The sequence below is a fragment of the Bos mutus genome, chromosome 29 (assembly GCF_027580195.1).
Source record: "Bos mutus isolate GX-2022 chromosome 29, NWIPB_WYAK_1.1, whole genome shotgun sequence".
NCBI classification, from domain to species: domain Eukaryota; kingdom Metazoa; phylum Chordata; class Mammalia; order Artiodactyla; family Bovidae; genus Bos; species Bos mutus.
In genome coordinates, this window is record NC_091645.1 from 16,278,880 (window position 1) to 16,297,927 (window position 19,048).

Sequence of the window (19,048 nt, forward strand, 5' to 3'; positions counted from 1 at the left end):
CCTCATGTATAATCCCACAAGTTGGGCTAGAAGACTGTACTTCCTTTTAAGCTTCACAGAGAAGTGATGAGGAGCTCAGATTGCGGTTAAAGTCAGCCACCTGGGGCCATCTCCTGACTCTCCCATTCCTATTCAGCCCCGTGACCTTGGCCGACTGGATTGATCCCTGTAAGTTGAAGTTTCCTCATCTCTGTTGAGGGCAAGATTTTGCTGTGAAGATTAAAATGGATGCATGTCTATACATGGCTTGATGCAATATTTGGCAAAGAGAAGATTCCCAATCAATGGTAGCTGTTGTTATCCTTGTTGTTATTAGCAAGTCTTCCTTCTCGCTCCTACATAAAATTCCTCTGAGAGCAAAAGACTATGTTTTTCAAGGCAGAAAGCCTGAGGGCAGTTTCTTTCAGAAAATCATAGACTTACAGAATGTAGTCACTTAACCTTCTTTGAACTTCTCTGCTCCCCTCTGCTAAATGGGAGTAATAAAGAGAAACTTGGAGAGCAGATATGAGGATTAAGTGGAGCAACGTAAGTCAGCTTGGCTAGTTTGTGTAGTTGTTGTTAGTTGCTCGGTTGACCCCCTGGACTGCAGCACGCCTGGCTCACCTGCCCTTCACCATCTCCCAGAGCTTGCTCAGACTCATGTCCATTGAGTCGGTGATGGCATCCAGCCATCTCGTCCTCTGTCTTCCCATTCTCTTCCTGTCTTCAATCTTTCCCAGCATCAGTGTCTTTTCTCATGAGTTGGTTCTTCACATCAGGTGGCCAAAATATTGTAGCTTCAGCTTCAGCATCAGCCCTCCCAGTGAATATTCAGGGTTGATTTCCTTTAGGATTGGCTGGTTTGTTCTCCTTGCAGTCCAAAGGGCTCTCAAGAGCCTTCTCCAATACCACAATTCAAAAGCATCAATTCTTTAGTGGGTCAGCCTTCTTTATGGTCCAGCTCTCACATCAGTAGATGACTAGTGGAAAAGCCATAGCTTTGCCTGTATGTAGCTTTGTTGGCAAAGTCACGTCTCTGCTTTTTAATAAGCTAAGTTGGTCATAGCTTTTCTTCCAAGGAGCAAGCGTCTTTTAATTTCATGACTACAGTCACCATCTGCAGTGATTTTGGAGCCCAAGAAAATGAAGTCTGTCACTGTTTCCATTGTTTCCCCATCTATTTGCCATGAAGTGATGGGACTGGATGCCATGATCTTAGTTTTTTGAATATTGAGTTTTAAGCCAGCTTTTTCACTCCTCTTTCACCATCAAGAGGCTCACTGGGGCTCTATGAGAGCTTAGAAAGTGACCTGTGTAACCCTGGAAATTTTCAGCTAGAGACCCAGAGCAGTTGGGTGACTTAATTCAGGTGGCCCAGTTGCTAACCACTGGTGTATCGAGAGCCCACGGTATGGGGGCTGGCCCTGGATACCACCAGGAGCTTTTTAGCACCTGAAGCCTCTCTGTCGCTCTCGCTCGCTCACTCTCTCTCTCATTACTCTCTGCCACCTCCCCACCTCTACTCCAGACGTGTGTGTGTGTGTGTGTGTGCACGTGCATGCCTAGTGGTGTCCAATTCTTTGCAACCCCATGGACTGTAGCCTGACAGGCTCTTCTGTCCTTAGGATTTCCTAGGCAAGAATACTAAAGTGGGTTGCCATTCCCATCTCCAGGGCATCTTCTCAACCGAGGGATTGAACCTACATCTCTTGCATCTCCTGCACTGAAAGTCAGGTTCTTTACCACTAAGCCACCCAGGAAGCTCAGACATACCCCAAGTTAATACTCATCATTACTTAATTTCAGGCCTCTGCACATGCATTCTCTCTGCCGGGGACACTAAAAGCAGCCGCACATGCACACCATACACAAGCACCCCCTACAGTGCCGCCTTCGTCTGGGCAACTCCTGGTTCACCTGTAAGCTCCTGCTTAAACATCACTTCCTGCAGCAAAGTGCCACCATCCCCCGAGGCTCCAGTAATCAAGGGCCTGCGCTTTGTGTCCCCAAGCTCCTAGCACTGTGGGGTAATTGCCCATTCAGGGTTTGCTCAGCCATGACAGCGGAACTCCTCAAAGGCGGGTAGAACCCAATCTGATTCTCCTCCCCAGCTCCATAGGGATGCTGGTTGGATCTCCTGTGGGCCTGCTGAGCACTGAGTGGGCAGGACTAGTTGGCAGGACACTTCACAAGGATGCTTGGCCTTCTCCCCCAAGAAGGTGGCGCTCGCCTCCTCTGATAGCCCAGGGACCTGTGACAGATCACACAGAACCCATCCCCCAGCCTCACCACAACACTGCACTTGGCATGTAGGAACATCCCCAGTGCCTTTCCCCACAGGCACCTCTCTGTCCTCTCATTTCCCAAACCCCATGACATCCGAGGCAAATGCAGTCCACGTGTGCCTGCACGAAGCCATGGGGATGCTGCTTCTCTGGCTCTGCCCAAGAAACCCCTGAGAAGATTTATACTCAAGCGTCACCCAGCGCCTTCCCCTCCAGGAAGCAAGAAATCCCATTTGCCAACAGCGCTCAGCCTCTGTTCCTCAAGGGAGTAGCGTGAGATCTGAACTCATGGGCTCAAGATGCTGAATGTCTTCAGCTTTCAAAATACAAAGTCGTCCCTCTCCAGATGAGCCTTTTTGGTTAAAAGAAACAAAACGAGCCAACATCTTTGTTTCTTTTCCAATCCAGTGCCCTCCATCAGGGTGACTGTCCTCTCCGGGGCAGTTTTGGAGATAAGACTTGCCGATAGCTAGTTGTGTTGATTTCTGGCTCCATTCTGGTGTCCAGTTCCCCACCCCAAGGCTGCAGGCGAAGCCTGAGTGTAAAGTCTACCTGCTTGGGTTCAGTCCTGCTCCTTCTCCTGAGAATGGAGTGACTCCAGTCTTTCTGGAGCTCATTTTCTTTGTCAGTGAAGTGGGAACAATAGTACCTGCCCATAGAGTTGCCACAAGGACTAGGTAGGATGATACATGCATTTGATACAAATGACCACCGGCCGAGAAAGCCCCATGCTGGCAAGACGGTATGCCATCTGGAATCGGCTCTAGATTTGTGATTTACGACCTGTAGATCCTGAGGAGGTCTCTCGACCTCTCTGTGCCTCCTATGTTCATCTTCAGAAGGGGAGCTTCTATAGTATATAAGCTCCAAAAGGACAGTGTTATGGGCTGAATTGCACCTCACCCCCCCAAAAAAAAAGATAAGTTCAAGCCCTAGCCCCCAGTACCCCATAATGTGACCCTGAATGAAAATAGATAATTAGTCAAGATGAGATCAACCTGGAGGAGGGGGGGCTCCTAACCCAATATGACCTTCCTCCTAAGAAGATGGCCTCATGAAGACAGAGACAGGAGGATGGGGAAGGTTGTGTGACCTCAAAGGCAGAGGTTGGCGTGATCCAGCAGCAAGCCAAGCCAGAGGTTGCCAGCAACCACCAGAAGCTAGCACGTGGCAGAGAATGGTCCTCCTGCAGGCTTCAGGGGAGCGTGGCTCTGCCAGCACCTGGATTTGGGACTTGTAGTCTCTCGAACTGTGAGGCTGTATGTTGCTTTCGTTTCAAGTTACTCAGTTTGTGGCACTCGGTTCCAATAGCCTTGGAAACTAAATTAATACAGGCAAGCATTTCACATGATTCTATTTCTCAGGGTGTCCCCAGCTCCTAGCAGAGAGCCTGATGTGGGATGGGGGGCTTCCGTGATTTGGGGAGGGATGGAGTGACGCTTCTGTGAAGGTTACATCGGAAAAGCGTGTAAAGTGCTCGCACAGACGACATTCGGTTCATTCTTTTCCCTTCCCTTCCGATGCCAAAGGCTCCTTTCTGTACAGAGTAGAGTTTGGGATTAAAAACAGCCCTGTTTTTCTCCCAGTTGTTGCCTAAAACTTCCTAAAGGGCCCCTGGCTTTGAGAGCCTTCCTCTGGGGCCGCTCAGTCTGAGGGAGACCTGGTTCCTGGGGGGCAGGCTCCGGCAGCCATCTCTCTTCTTGGGCGCTGTCTCCCCCGGAAGCTTTCCGGGGTTTTGCATGATTCCCTGGAGTGGGGCTAGAGGGATCTCTGGAAAGCTTGGCTCTCAACTACATACATGCTTTCCCCCCCAAAAAAATGTTTCAACAAGCTCTCTGGAAGCCTAATGGGAAGGAGGCTTTGGCACAGTGAGCAGGCTCGAGAAAAGCTGTTTAGAATCAGGGCATTTATGCAGGAAACTATTTAAGGAAAATTCCTCACTGTATCCATACATTCACACTGCAGGGCTTTCTGGTATTTTTTAAAAACCTTTTGTTGAAATATTAACGAATACTCAGAAAGCGACACAAACAGTAACTATGCAATTCTGGCTTTATTTTTTAGGGAGCTTTGTTTTTTCCTAGTTAATATTTGCCCAGTTCCTTGATTACACGGATCCTTGACCCACCCCCCTGCCCACTATAAGACTCTAAAAGAGTGATTTTCTAGGAAGAACTCTGGCCGTGGGCTCAGGTGGCCTGGGCTGGAAGGCCAGATCCACTCTCCCCAGCTCTGGGGTTTTGAGCATATTGTTTAACTTCTTTAAACAGATTGTCCTGTTCCCATGGCTGGTGCGAGATCAGGGGAGTAGACTTGAATTTAAAAGCACACGTTCTTGTTTATCACACTTACTCAGATGATTTTCGTGGCACAGGTATGGGCTTTCCAGCCCAACAAAACAAGGTCCAGAACCCAGCCTTGCACCCGACAGCTGAGTGACCCCGAACAGGCTCTCTTTAAGCCTCAAATTCTGCATCTGTCTGCTGGAGAGAGCTACTGCCTTCACGGAGGTGTGAGGTTTCAGTGATATGATGTATATAAAGCTTCCATGGTGCTGCACACACAGTCGGTGCCCAGTTAGTGCCCTCCCCTCCTTCTAGCAGCCTGGCCCTCTTCCATCCTCAGCTCCGTTTCCTGCCTCTTTCCTCTTGACCTAATACCTCCACCTCCCTGTAATGTCTGACCAGAGGTGGGGCTTGGCAATCAAGTTGTGCTCTTCCTGTGTCTCAGGGCCTGGAATTTTGCAGCTGTGTAAATTGAATTGGGCAGAGGGTGCTATATATTACGTCTCTATGTATGGTGTATATGTAGATGTGTGTGTGTGTATATATATATATTTTTAAAACGCAGTGGCTTTGGGAACAGCTGTTGAGAAGCACTTTCTTAATCAAATCTCTCTGCAGAAATGCAAACTGAAGGTTTCCTGTTGAGCAGAGTGTTCTGTGACTGCAGGTTGTTCAAGGCCTGCCATAAATTTCAGTGGCTCCTTGGTCATGTTTTGCCCACAGATTTTGACAGACAGAGATAATCCAGCCTGCCTGGTGCCCTCCCTCTCCCCTGCATGCCACAGAAGGGGGCTTCTCTCTGCCAGGCTGATTCGAGCCTCCAGAGGCCTGGATTGTTGTTCATTTACTAAGTTATGTCTAACACTTTATACCCCCATGGACTGCAGCATGCCAGGCTTTCCTCTCCTTCACCATCTCCTGGAGTTTTTTCAAATTCATGTCCATTGAGTCGGTGATGACATCCAATCATCTCATCTTCTATCATCCCCTTCTCCTCCTGCCTTCAATCTTTTCCAGCATCAGGATCTTTTCCAATGAGTCATCTCTTCTCATCAGGTGGCCAAAGTATTGGAGCTTCAGCTTCAGCATCAGACCTTCCAATGAATAGTCAGGGTTAATTTCCTTTAGGATGGACTGATTGGATCTCCTTGCTGTCCAAGGGACTCTCAGTAGTCTTCTCCAACACCACAGTTCAAAACCATCAATTCTTAGGCACTCAGCTTTCTTTATGGTCCAACTCTCACATCCACACTTGGATATAGTAAGAATCAAATAAGATCATGGATGTGAAATTTTTCTGTAAACACTGTTCACGTGTAGACATTGTTTTTATTAGTAGCTCAGTAAGTTAAAATAGATTCCAATATGTAGTGGGTACCAACTGTATATGAGATCATTGTGTGGGCTGTGAACATAGAGGGGTAAGCAAAACCAGTCCCTTCCCTCAAGGAACTCACTAAGAATACGTAGGCATGGTGGCCTTTGGTTTACAACATGCACATCTGTAACCTGGCCCCTGGCCGCCTCTCAAGGTTCATTTCCCGCTCTCTCCTCCTTACACTCCTCCAGCTAAACTAGCTTCCTTGCTGTCTCTCAGACGAACTTGCTTCTGGGCTTGGACTTTGCAGTTGCTGGGTGCAAGCACTCTGGCTAGAAAGCTCTTCCTTTACTTACTTCAGGTCTCTGCTCAAATGCCACCTCCTCAGAGAGGCCTCCCCTGATCACCTTACTTAAAACAACACATTCATTCATGCCATCACTCCTAAGCTCTTATTGTAGTAAACTTTTCTTTATAATGTTTATCATCTCCTGATCTTATTCTGCATAGCAATTTGCTTACCTTTTTTCTTTTTTAAATTGGAGGCTAATTACTTTACAATATTATCATATGTGAAATAAATCGCCAGTCCAGGTTCAATTACTTGTTTATTGGTTTTTCTCCTCCACTAGAAGGTAGGCTTCTGAGGGCAAGATTTTGTCTTCCTTGCCCGTCAGCAATGCTTACAACAGTGCCTGGCACAGGGTAAGCACAAAATAGTGTTTGATGAAAGAATCCGTGCCTGCCTCTCAATAACAGGAAACTCAAGTAACTCAGTTTTCAAGTGGGCAAATGATCTGAATAGATATTTCTTCAAAGATATTCAAATGGCCAACAAGCACATGAGAAGAAGCTCAACACTGTTAGCCATTAGGAAATGCAACTCAAAAATCACCATGAGATACTGTTTCATACCTACTGGAATGGCTGTCATCAAAAGTCAGACAATAACAAGTGTTGGCAAAGATATGGAGAAGTTGGAACCCTCTAACACCGCTGATGGGAATACAAAATGGCACAGCTACTTTGGAAAACATCCCAGCAGTTCCTCAAAAGATTGAACACAGTTACCCTACAATCCAGCAATTCCACTCCCCGGTGTCTACCCAAGAGAAATGGAAACATGTCCACACAAAAACTTGTATATACATGTTTGTAGCAGCATCATTTGGAAGAGCCAGAAAGTAGAAACAACCCACATTTCCAACAGATGAATGGATAAATAAAATATGGTGCTTCTGTACTGTGCAATGTCATTCAGCAATAAAATGGAATGGAATCTTGATCTGTGTTACAACATGGGTTAACCTTGGAAATATATTCAGTGGAAGAAGATAATCACAAAAGAGCACATATCCTATGATTCCATTTATATGAAATGTCCAGAATGGGCAAATCTGTAGAGATGTGGATTATCTATAGAGAAGTAGATTAGTGACTGTCCAGGGCTACAGAGTGTTGGAAGGAAATGGGGAATGACTGTGAAATGACTGTGTGGTTTCCTTTTGGAGTGATGAAAATATTCTCAAGTTTATTGTGGTGATGGTCACACTACTCTGTGAGTATACTACAAGCCATTGAAGAATAAACTTTATGTGGGTGACTTGCATCAGTTCAGTTTAGTCGCTCAGTAGTGCCCGACTCTTTGTGACTCCATGGACTGCAGCATGCCAAACTTCCCTGTCCATCACCAAATCCTGGAGGCTACTCAAACTCATGTCCATTGAGTCAGTGATTCCATCTTGTCCTCTGTTGGCTCCTTGTCCTCCCGCCTTCAATCTTTCCCACCATCAGGATCTTTTCAAATGAGTCAGCTCTTCACATCACATGGCCAAAGTATCAGAGTTTCAGCTTCAGCATCAGTCCTTCCAATGAATATTCAGGACTGATCTCCTTTAGAATAGACTGGTTGGATCTCCTTGCAGTCCAAGGGACTCTCAAGAGTCTTCTCCAACACCACAGTTCAAAAGCATCAATTCTTCAGCGCTCAGCTTTCTTCATAGTCCAACTTTCACATCCATACATGACTACTGGAAAAATCATAGCTTTGACTGGATGGACCTTTGTTGGCAAAATAACGTCTCTGCTTTATAATATGCTATCTAGGTTGCTCATAGCTTTTCTTCCAAGGAACAAGCGTCTTTTAATTTCATGGCTGCAGTCACCATCTGCAGTCACCATCTGCAGTGATTTTGGAGCCCAAAAAAATAAAGTCACTATTTCCATTGTTTCCCCATCTATTTGCCATGAAGTGATGGAACCAGATGCCGTGATCTTAGTTTTTTGAATGTTGAGTTTTAAGTCAACTTTTCACTCTCCTCTTTCACTTTTATTAAGAAGCTCTTTAGTTCTTCACTTTCTGCCATAAGCGTGGTGTCATCTGCATATCTGAGGTTATTGATATTTCTCCTGGCAATCTTGATTCCAGCTTGTGCTTCATCCAGCCTAGCATTTCACATGATGTTTTCTGCATATAAGTTAAATAAGCAGGGTGACAATGTACAGCCTTGACGTACTCCTTTCCCCATTTGGAACCGGTCTGTTGTTCCATGTCCGGTTCTAACTGTTGCTTCCTGACCTGCATACAGATTTCTCAAGAGGCAGGTCAGATGGTCTGGTATTCCCATCTCTTGAAGAATTCTCCACAGTTTATTTGTGATCCACACAGTCAAAGGCTATGGCATAGTCAATAAAGCAGAGGTAGATGTTTTTCTGAAACTCTCTTGCTTTTTCTATGATCCAACGGATGTTAGTAATTTGATCTCTGGTTCCTCTGCCTTTTCTAAATCCAGTTTGAACATCTGGAAGTTCATGGTTCATGTACTGTTGAAGCCTGGCTTGGAGAATTTTGAGCAATACTTTACTAGCGTGTGAGATGAGTGCAATTGTGTGGCAGTTTGAGCATTCTTTGGCATTGCCTTTCTTTGGGATTGGAATGAAAACTGACCTTTTCCAGTCCTGTGGCCACTGTTGAGTATTCCAAATTTGCTGGCATAATGAGGGCAGCATTTTCACAGCATCATCTTCCATGATTTGAAATAGCTCAACGGGAATTCGATCACCTCCACTAGCTTTGTTCGTAGTGATGCTTCCTAAGGCCCACTTGGCTTCACATTCCAGGATGTCTGGCTCTAGGTGAGTGATCACACCATCATGATTATCTGGTGACTTTCATGGCATATATTTATCTCTTAATAAAGCTGTTACTGGGCTTCCTAGGTAACTCAGTGTTTTGTTTTGTTTTGTTTTTGAAGAGCTCCTGCCAATGCAGGAGACATGAGTTCAATCCCTGAGTCAAGAAGATCCCCCAGAGAAGGAAATGGCAACCCACTCCCATATTCTTGCCTGGAAAAATCTCATGGATAGAGGAGCCTGGTGGGCTACAGTCCACGGGATCAATAAAAAGTCAAACATGACTTAGCAACTAAGCAACATAAAAAGCTGTTATTACCAAAAAAAGAAAAATCAATCAATGTCCTCATTTAGTATATCTATATCAAAAAAGTCGACTATGTGAAGACCAGAGAGACACGAGCTACTCTTTTCTCAGTATTGCTGTGGAAGGTACACCAGGCACTGAGCTTCCCCAGATGAACAGGTGAATGCAGAGTTCCTTTCCTGGTGAATGCTTTTTAAAAAAATGACCCTGAGAAACCTGTGAGGAGGAGAGCTGGAGATCAAATGAGCTGAGCCTGAGAAATTTACTGCGTCCTGTTTTCCAGAGACCATTTTCCCAGCATAAGTCATAGAGACAGATGGCCCCAGACCTGCTTCTGAAAATAGCTACTGTCGAGGAGAGGAGAGCTGACTTAGTGGGAGCTGCCCAGCTTGGGGAGTAAGACCCACAGAATCAATGCACTGGAAAAGAAGGCAGTTTGGACCCTGGAGACTGTGGTTCTGCCAAGCTCATCCCAGGAGGAACCCAAAGCAGAAGCTATTGTATTTGCTGCCTTTCTGTGTGTTTTCTTCTCTTTAAAAAAGCTTTTTAAAAATTGCATTACCACATTTGTTCCTTGAAAGAATTAGAAAAATATAGAAAAAAAAATTTATTTGGAATTCTACTGCCCTAAGGTAACAAGCCTTAACATTTTTGTTAATTATTCATACTCACACACACATATGTAAACAAATGTCACAATTATTTTTATACAGTTTTGCCTCATGCTTTTTAAATATTTTTTCCATGTCCTTAAACATTCTTTACAAACATGGCTTATAATGTCTGCATATTAACATTCTATTGATGTGCCTTAATTTACATAATGTCACTTTTTAACCTACAGGATGTTTTTCCTTTTTAACATTTTTTTTAAATTTTCACTTTTGTCTATTACAATGCTGTGATGATTATCCTTATAAATAAATCTTTTCAAAAATCATAATTGTGTTCTTGAGTAAATTCCTAGAAGTGGAATTACTCAATTAGAAGTTTACACATTTTAAAAATCAATTTATATCAAATTATATTACCAATATCAGTGCATAAAATCTTGTTTGTATTTAAAGCCAATATCTATTTTAACATCTACTTGATGCCAGATTTTTCACATTTGTTATTTCACTTTCTCCTGTAGCTTGAAAAAATCATATTTAGAAGTATAAAAATAACTTCATGTGCTCATTGTAGAAAATTTTAAAGCTATAAAAGCATATTTGAAAAGCTGATATCAGTGATAACTAACACTAAAGATTTTTTCAGCCAATTTTTTGTATAGGAATGCATTTATACCAGTGTATTTATTCTATAAATGTTTTATGAGCATTAAGTATACTGAAAGGACCTAACGTTCCATTATAAATTATTTTTATCCAGCACTTTTTCTAGCCTCCTTTAACCCTCAGAATAACCCATGGAGGTAGTGAACTACTGTTACTCCTGTCTTGTAGAATGTTGGATTACGGAGGAAACTTAGGGTGTTCTGGTCTAACTCCCCAAGGGGGAATGTGAGCGCCAGAGAGGTCAGAGGTCCTGCCCATGATCCCACAGCACACTGTTGACCTGCACCCAGACCTCTTGACCTCTAGTCTGTTGCAGCAAACTGTATCTGATGTGGAACTGAATCAGTACTGTCCTCAAATGGTGTGGCCACATGATTGTCCAGAGCAGGACATCTTTAGAGGAAAGGCAGGGCACTATTATTGACTGATGTGGGATCACAGACATGCATTGAGGCTGTCACTGGCAAACCAGAACGAGAGGTCCCTCTGGTGCTCTGGCTTCAGATTTGTAGCACTTTGAAATGCTTGGCAACACTGGATTTCAACCCATTTTAAAAAAACGATGGTCACCAGTTCTGCAAACCTTTTCTAAGCTGAGACTCTGAGCCAGGCCACAGAGATGAGCAGCTGTGGTCTCTGTGGGGTAGGCTGAGCAGTTTTATCAATAGACGTGACCAACACTCACTGTTGTCAGAAGCAGGGCATGCTGTCACTGCAGTGGAGTTCCTGGTCCTCTAGCAACCTCAGAGCTTCATATCAGAAGGAGATTCCGGTTTTCCTTAATGCTCCATCCTCTGCTCAGCACTGGCTAAGATTTTACTTATTTAGTGGAGCAACTGGCTGCCTTGTTAAGAAGAAATAGATAGGAGGTTGGCTCATGAGGAGAGAATGAATGCATTCGGTTTGGAGTTTTGTTTTTTGTTGTTTTATTTAGTTATTTGGCTGCAGCTGGTCTTCACTGCAGTGGAATCTTTTTAGTTGCAGCATGCAGGAATCTAGTTCCCTGACCGGGGATGGAACCCGGGCCCACTGCGTTGGGAGCATGGAGTCCTAGCCACTGGACCACTAGGGAAGCCCCTGCCTTTGGTTTTAAGTAGAGGGGCTAGAGTATTTCCAGGAGGGACACTGAGGAGATGAAACACAGCCAGGCTCCACAGGAAGGATGAATCCATCAGCTCAGGGTTCCATTGAAACGAGCTACTTGTTTAGGTGTCAAGGTTTTGTTTTGGTCTTTTCAGGGTGTCATTTATTGAGTAATTGCTATTTACTGGACACTATGCTAAACATTTTATATACAAGCTTCTAAAACACAGGGCTGCTGCTTAGAAGGTTATCAGGAGGCTCTTACCCAGATCCAGGGAACTGCCTAATCCAGGGACGAGAGTGCTCCACCCTCCCCACCCCCAGAGCAGCAGCGTGTGCTCTGGTTCTACTGTAGGACTCACACTTACCCACTATGTGAGCAGACTGTGACTTTCCCCACCGGAGCCTAGATGGGGTTTAACGGAGATCAATAAGGTTCCATTTGGGCGTTTAGATGGATTTCTCAGGACTGCTGAGAAAAGTGTAAAAAAGTGCATTTTGTTAATGGTCCTTTCTTTGGCAGAGTAATAAATGCGTCCATCAGCTAGCCCTTCACACTTTAGTCTCCCGGCGTATTCCAAAGACAACTTAGAATGCAGAGTGCCGGAGGCTCTTTCTTGAGCACCAGCTTGCCCTAGTTATAGGTTACATTTCAAATGCTAAGGAAAGCTGCCATCAATACACACAAAGTGTGAGGGATTGAAATTGCTCTTCCTGTAGAGCTCAGGACTCCCTTGTCATGTGTTCCTTTCATATATCACAGCTGTCTGCCTAACACGTTCCTCTTGTACGACGTCAGTAAGCGATGCATATTGATAAAGGTGTCATTGGCAGGCTTGCAGATCTGTCATTGTTTATTCCCCAAAATCAGCCTGTTCTTCCTCTCAAAGACCTACAACTGGAGGGATGGTAAAGGGATCCATCCAATGAGCCCTCACATTGGGACTTCCTACAAGCATGATACCATCCTCCCCTCAAAAGCTCTTTGCTGTGGGTGTTGTGATTTCATTTTTCAAAGGAGAAAATGGAGACTCAGAGAAGTGAAGTGACTCACCCAAGGTTGTACAGCCAGTTATGAACTGGGGCTTTGGTCCCTGGTTTGTTCAACAGGAATCCTGTAGTCTTTCCACTTTAGATGTGTTTCAGTTGATGGACAGGAATCTCCCCCTCCAGACTCCAAACCAGGGCTGATAAATGTATTTCACACCCCCTCAGTGGACAGAGCATTGCCATTGTGGGTTCTCCCCCAGGTCCTGTGACCACAGACAAATGCATTCAGTTGTGTAAGCCTCCATTTCTTGACCTTGAAAATGGGCATGGGTTTTCCAATCCACAGTTATTGTGAAGAAAAGATCTTGTAAAAAGATCCTCCTCCCAGAGGAGGAGCTCTGTGAATGCTTGTTCCCACCCCCATCCCTCGACCATAGGGTGTCTGCCTTCTCTCACTTTGTTGCTTTGGTTTTTTCCTTTCTCCACCTTTATCTACTATAAGTGCAAGCTAGGCTCAAAGACCTTCTCTCCAGAGACATGCATGGCCACCCCCTACCCTTCTGTGGCCCCCTGTTGTTGAGGTGAGGTATTCCAGACACCCCATCTCATTTTAGCAGAGACACAGTGGAAAATTCTGCAGTACCAGGTTCCCTTCAGCCGATGATCAGTATACATGGCAAGGCGACCCCTAACCCCAATTCCCTAGTCCTGCCCGTGGTATCAGGCATCCTTATTTGCCTACACATACATGCATCTGGGCCCCACCTAAAAGGCAAGCCCAGATCATATGGACTTTCAACATCCTAGTTGAGCTGTGAGCCAATTAGAAAGGAAGTCTGGGTGCCGAAGCAGATGCCTGAAGTGTCAAGATCAAATCCTTCTAAAGTACGGTCCCAATCTTGTCACGTTCTTGCTTTAAAAACCCGCGTGACTCCCCACCTAAGGTCTGGTTTCCCTTTCCTTGTGTTCAAGACCTAAACCTGTTGTTCAGAGACTCATTTCCCACTTCTCTCTTCACATAGACCTTTGCTGCCATAATCAAAGTCCTCTTCTTCCCTTCTGCCTTCCCTCCATCCTTTCTTCATTTAGCAAATATTTGTAGTACTTTCTAAGTACCAGACACTGTGCTGGACACTGGAGAATACAGTAATGGACAAGCCAGGCTGGCAAGCGGCTGGCCACAGACAAGTCCTCACTACAGTATGGGAAGTGTTGCAGCAGGGAACCCCCAGGAGGCATGCCAAAACCAGGTTTGGAGCATCTGGGAAGCCTTCCTGGGGGTAGCGATCTTGAGATTAAGCCCAGAGGCTGACTAGGGGCTAATGAGACTCACAAGGGCGGTAGTGATGTAGAAAAGGGAAGAGGAAAGGAAACACTCAAGAAGAAGGAACAGCATATACAGAACCTCAGAGGCAAAATTTTGTAGTTGTGCTCCAGGGGGTGCCCTTCAGATCAGTTCTATGCCAGTGGTGCCCTGAAGTTGTGCAGATCTGCAGACTTGGGCAGAAGAGGGGTCGGTGAGTATGTGGAAGTCAGGGCACGTCAACCAGTCTCAGCACACGTAGTGAGAAGTTACGAGACTTGAGAGGCAGAGTGATGCCAGGGAGGTTGCTTGAGGCCAGGTCAGGGCTAAGGGCCTGAGGCAGAATATTCCTCCCTCTGCCGTGGATGCTCAAGCCCCCATCTCTTCATCTCTTCCCTCTGGAATCCTCTGTGGCGCCAGAAAGCCTTCCTTGGTGCCTCCAGTTGAAGCGAGCTCCCCACCCCCTCGCGCATCCTCCAGGCACTGCTTGGAGTCTTCTGCTCTGACAGGTCCCACCCCTGCCGTGCTGAGAGCTGCAAGGGACACTCCCCCTGCCCTCCCACCAGCTCCTTGGGGGCTACGCCTCTCATAGTCTGTACCCCCCTCACCTTCTAGCCTGCTCAGGGGGCATTTAGGAAATGTCTGTGGAATGAAACAGTGCTCACCATACTTCTCCGTTCACATGCTGCTCTTATAAAGAAAAGATAAAGTTAGCCCCCCTCACTTTATACATACATGTTTATGCATACCGACATCTAAAGTTTATTGGGTGTTTACTGGCTGCCATGCCGTTCTCACTCCAGTATTCTTGCCTGGAGAATCCCATGGACAGGGGAGCCAGGTGGGCTACAGTCCATGGGGTTGCAAAGAGTCGGACAAGACTGAGCAACTAACACACATGCCATTCTCAACACATTACTTGTTTTAACTCCTTTAATTCTCAGAGCGACTCTGTAAAGTAGCTATTCTTTTTTTATTTTTTGCTCTCCATTACTTCCACTCCAGTACTATTGCCTGGAAAATCCCATGGACAGAGGAGCCTGGTAGGCTACAGTCCATGGGGTTGAAAAGAATAGGACACTACTGAACAACTTCACGATCATGATTACTTAGATGAGGCGATCGAGTCACAAAAGGTGGGGTAAGTTGACTGAGGTCACTGTTACAGAACTAGCAAGTAGAACAGTAGAGTTCAGATGTAGGATCCAGAGCCCTTTCTTTTAATATAATCCTGCACTGCTGCTGAGGATGCCAAATTGAGACAGCAGTGCATTTTATTACATGTGTTTTAAGCAGGAATGTATTATGTACATTATAAAACATTTACAAAATAGATATTAGGAAAGAGTGACATAGAAATTACTTCTAGAATGTTCTTGCACCCAGGAGATGGTTTTATGCCCCTGCCTAGGGACCACTTAAATTAAGAGATGCTGATGAATGAGAGGGAGGAAATTGACATAGTTCCAGTAGTTTCTGTACATCACGGAAACCTCATGAGTTATTGTGCACCTATTAAGGGTCTGGGCTTCCCTAGTGGCTCACCTGGTAAAGAATCTGCCTGCAGCATGGGAGACCTGGGTTTGATCCCTGAGTTGGGAAGATCCCCTGGAGAAGGCAATGGCTATCCACTCCAGTATTCTGGCCTGGAGAATTCCATGGACTGTATTGTCCCTGGGATCACCAAGAGTTGGACATGACTGAGCAACTTTCACTTCACTTATTAAGGGTCTGGCACCTTGTTAGGTGCTTGAATGTTAGGTATGAACATTCAGAGGAACCCCAGAGGCCTGGAGTGAGGCCTAGAGATTGCATGGAAGGGAGAAGAAACAGGCATAAGGCCTGGGAGGGACTGTGCTGCTCTTAGCCCAGAATCTCTGAAGTTTGTGATGGAACAAGTTACTTAGTTCTGGAACTGTTTATTTCATAAAGCTTGACAGATTTACTCAGGAAGAGGCTGTAACAAGCACCCTGGAACAACAGATCATGTTTCTTAACCTTTGTCTGAAATTCTAACAACTCAACATGGTCTGGTCCTGGTTATCTCAAGCTCATCAGAAGCTCTGATTGGAGATTAGAAGATGTCTTTGGTTAATAAAAGATGAGGAAATGAATGTATATTTGCTTAATTAATGCAGCCTGGCTGACAAAATCTTTTCAATCCTGGGACAGCAGGGGAAGGGAAATCTTGAATGGAATTCTTCATGGGGTGGTTTCATTCAGTTTGGTCAACATTTGTTAAGCACTGACCCTGGGATTCTGCTTGCTGGTGCATGCCATGTGCTCAGATGTAGTACCTTTAGTCCTTACAATAACTTTATTAAAGGGGAGGAGCTCCCAACTTACAAATGAGGAACTGGAACACATTGACTCAAGATCATATAGTCAGTAGGAGGCTAGGGCATGATACAAACTCCTATTCTGTTGAACTTCAAAGCCTGCTGCAAGAAGGTAGTACTGTATCCCAAGGGGGTGCATATGCTTTTATATGGGAGACAGCTACAGATAACTCCAAATACACCAGAGCAAATATGATAACAGAACTAAAAGGTTAGTTCAAAGAAAGAAATGATCATCCCTATAGTGCTATGTGGTAAGTGGTGTCAGGGAAGGGTCTCCCTAGGCTAAATTGGAAACCCTGATTTGGACGATTTTAAGATAAATCAGTCCATGGGGTTGCAAAGAGTCAGACACGACTGAGCAACTGAACTGAAGGTAAATCATAGCCCAAATTTTTAGGTGAACCAAAACACAGATGGAAAAGCTACCCAGAGATTGGACCTTGATTGTGGATTCCTATTGCCTCCGTTGCTGTTACTGAGTTTCTAATACAAACCAACCAAGTGGGATACACAGCAGCTCTATAAAATGTCTCATGTGGTTGGGCTCAGGGGTTGACATGAGCATCATGGAACCTGCACAATCCTGCAGGATTCGGTCACTGAACTGAGTGAGCCTCTCTTGGTAGACAGACCCCCCCGCCCCTCCCCACGAAGAATCAGCAGCTCTCTATACCACCTCTTCCTCAGGGCTCTACCAAATCTTGTGATGATGTGTCTGGGCTGCGTTTTGTTTCCTAAGTGTTTGGTCTCTGAAACACTGAATGGGTCCGGTTATGTTTTAAACCTTCTGTGAGTCAAGGTGGGAGAGAAGCAGCAGGCCTGGCTGTCCAGTGAATGCTTTGCCTTGTACTGTATACCCCTACATGTCTGTGTGTATGTCCCCTCTCTTGTAGATGATGTACTGCACATGCCTCAAGGCCAGACACATGTAGGACAGCAAATTGCCTGTCCCCAAAGCTCTTGTCCCCAGTCGTCACCCTGCTTCTGAAGAGTTGGGAGTGTTTCCACAAAACGATAGAAAGCTGGCATTTTAGAATCGTGGGACCCTGACATGTTAGAAATCTGCAGGCAAGCCTCCTGACTTAGTGCCCCAAAACTTAGTGTTTCCAAACTCACAGGATGCTAGTGTCGTAAAAGGTATACAGTATTTTCCTCTGAAATATTAGAATTTAAGAACGCTAGTCTGCGAAACACTTAGAATTCATCTCTTCAGCCAACATTTATATAGTGCCTACTGTGTGCTAGGTACTATGTTAGAGTCTGGAGAGGCACGCAAGTGAAAAAGACTGTTAAGAGTTCTTGCTCTCTCAATAAGTTTGCAGAGAACATACTTAAAATCTTAAAAGTGTCAGATTCTTAGAAAAGTTTAAGTGTGTTGAAATCCTAGAATGCCAGCAGTGAAGGGGGCACTAGATCATTCTTTCCAGTTCCCCGCTACCTTTTATGAGGCTTAGAGGCTGTTCCAGGCATGCTGGATTAAAATCTGACTAATAAGAACATTATTTCAGTTCGCTGACATCACAGAATGGCCAACTTCTTCGCAGGGGCTCAGCGATCACCCAGGGTGGATGCTCATTTTATCAGAGACGCCACTGAAACTCAGAGCGGGGCCGCTGTGTGATAGAAGACACAGCCCGCCCCCGGGACTAGACCTCAGGTTTTCAGGCCTCTCTCAGAGAGCAGGCAAAGCAGGAAGGCCTTCCCAAGTGTTTCCGAGGGGCTTGCTCTTGGCAAGCTGCGCAGGAGGCCAGCTCTTCAGGAGTTTGCACCCGCTTTGCCAGAGGTATCAGCCCCGCCCCCGGGCCACGTGTGCAGTAGATCGCCCAGTATTGGGAGCCCCCTCCCCCTGTTGATGCGTGTTTTATTTTGCGCCCTCCCCCTCCCCGTGTGCCTCAAAACCAATTTTCATTATTTTTTTTTTCCTGTCTGTGTTTGTCTCTGTGGTTCGCAGGTGCTCCCTTGCATTGTTCATCCGCTTCATCAACCCCTATTGAGCAGTCCCCCTCCCCGCCCCCCTCCCCTCCGGCCAATGAGAGCCAGAGGCGGTTGCTAGGCAACGGTGTGGCCCAGCCAACCCCGGACTCAGACTCTGAGGAAGAGTTTGTCCCTAATTCATTCTTAGTTAAAAGTGGCTCCGCCAGCCTGGGGGTCGCGGCAAACGGTAAGTCCCTCTCTCTTCCTAACTTCTGTGGGTTTGTGTTGTTTTACCCTTTCGTTGGCGATGCTGGTTAATCTGCCTGCTTGGGCTGCTTGCAGGGGTGGAGGGGCCTGGTGCATGGGGAGCGTGGGGTTCTCGGGGGGACCTGGCAGGCTCCATGGGCAGGGGAAGCCCCGCTCCTGCCAGGCTGCACTGCTGGGTACTGCGCGGTTGGGGGACTGCTGTTCCCACCCCCGTGACAGACGTCGGGCAGACAGAGCTGCAGAATAGAGATGCTCAGACAGATACCAGGAGACAAAAAATCAGGTAGAACCTGAGTCAGGCAAAGACAGAGAGACAAAGATAGGCTCTGAAAATGAAAAGTCAAAAATAGCACCGATTGACTGCTTGCTGTGTGCCAGGAATTGTGCCAGCCACTGGCACTTGTTGCTTTATTGCATCCTCCTCACAACCCTGCCTAAGAGACCGGTCTCGTAGTGTCTCCACTGACCATGAGGAGGCCGAGAGAAAGGCTTCTGGCATTTTGGGAAGTTCTTGAGGTTTCACGCTGCCTGGAGACGGGCCTGGGAGCCCAGGCAGCTGC

At 45.9% G+C, this 19,048-nt stretch overlaps 1 protein-coding gene across 4 annotated transcripts in view; it reads left to right on the top strand.

Moving 5' to 3' along the window:
• The window catches only part of TENM4 (teneurin transmembrane protein 4), an 855,551-nt gene that overhangs the window by 510,973 nt on the left and 325,530 nt on the right, over positions 1-19,048 (top strand). For 3 of the 4 annotated variants that reach the window (XM_070365001.1, XM_070365000.1, XM_070365002.1), the window contains one exon: positions 18,259-18,468. The exons of the other annotated variant lie outside the window; for it this stretch is intronic. In XM_070365001.1, coding sequence (XP_070221102.1) covers positions 18,259-18,468 — 210 coding nt within the window. The remainder of the gene's footprint in view (positions 1-18,258; positions 18,469-19,048) is intronic. 4 annotated transcript variants of the gene reach the window in all.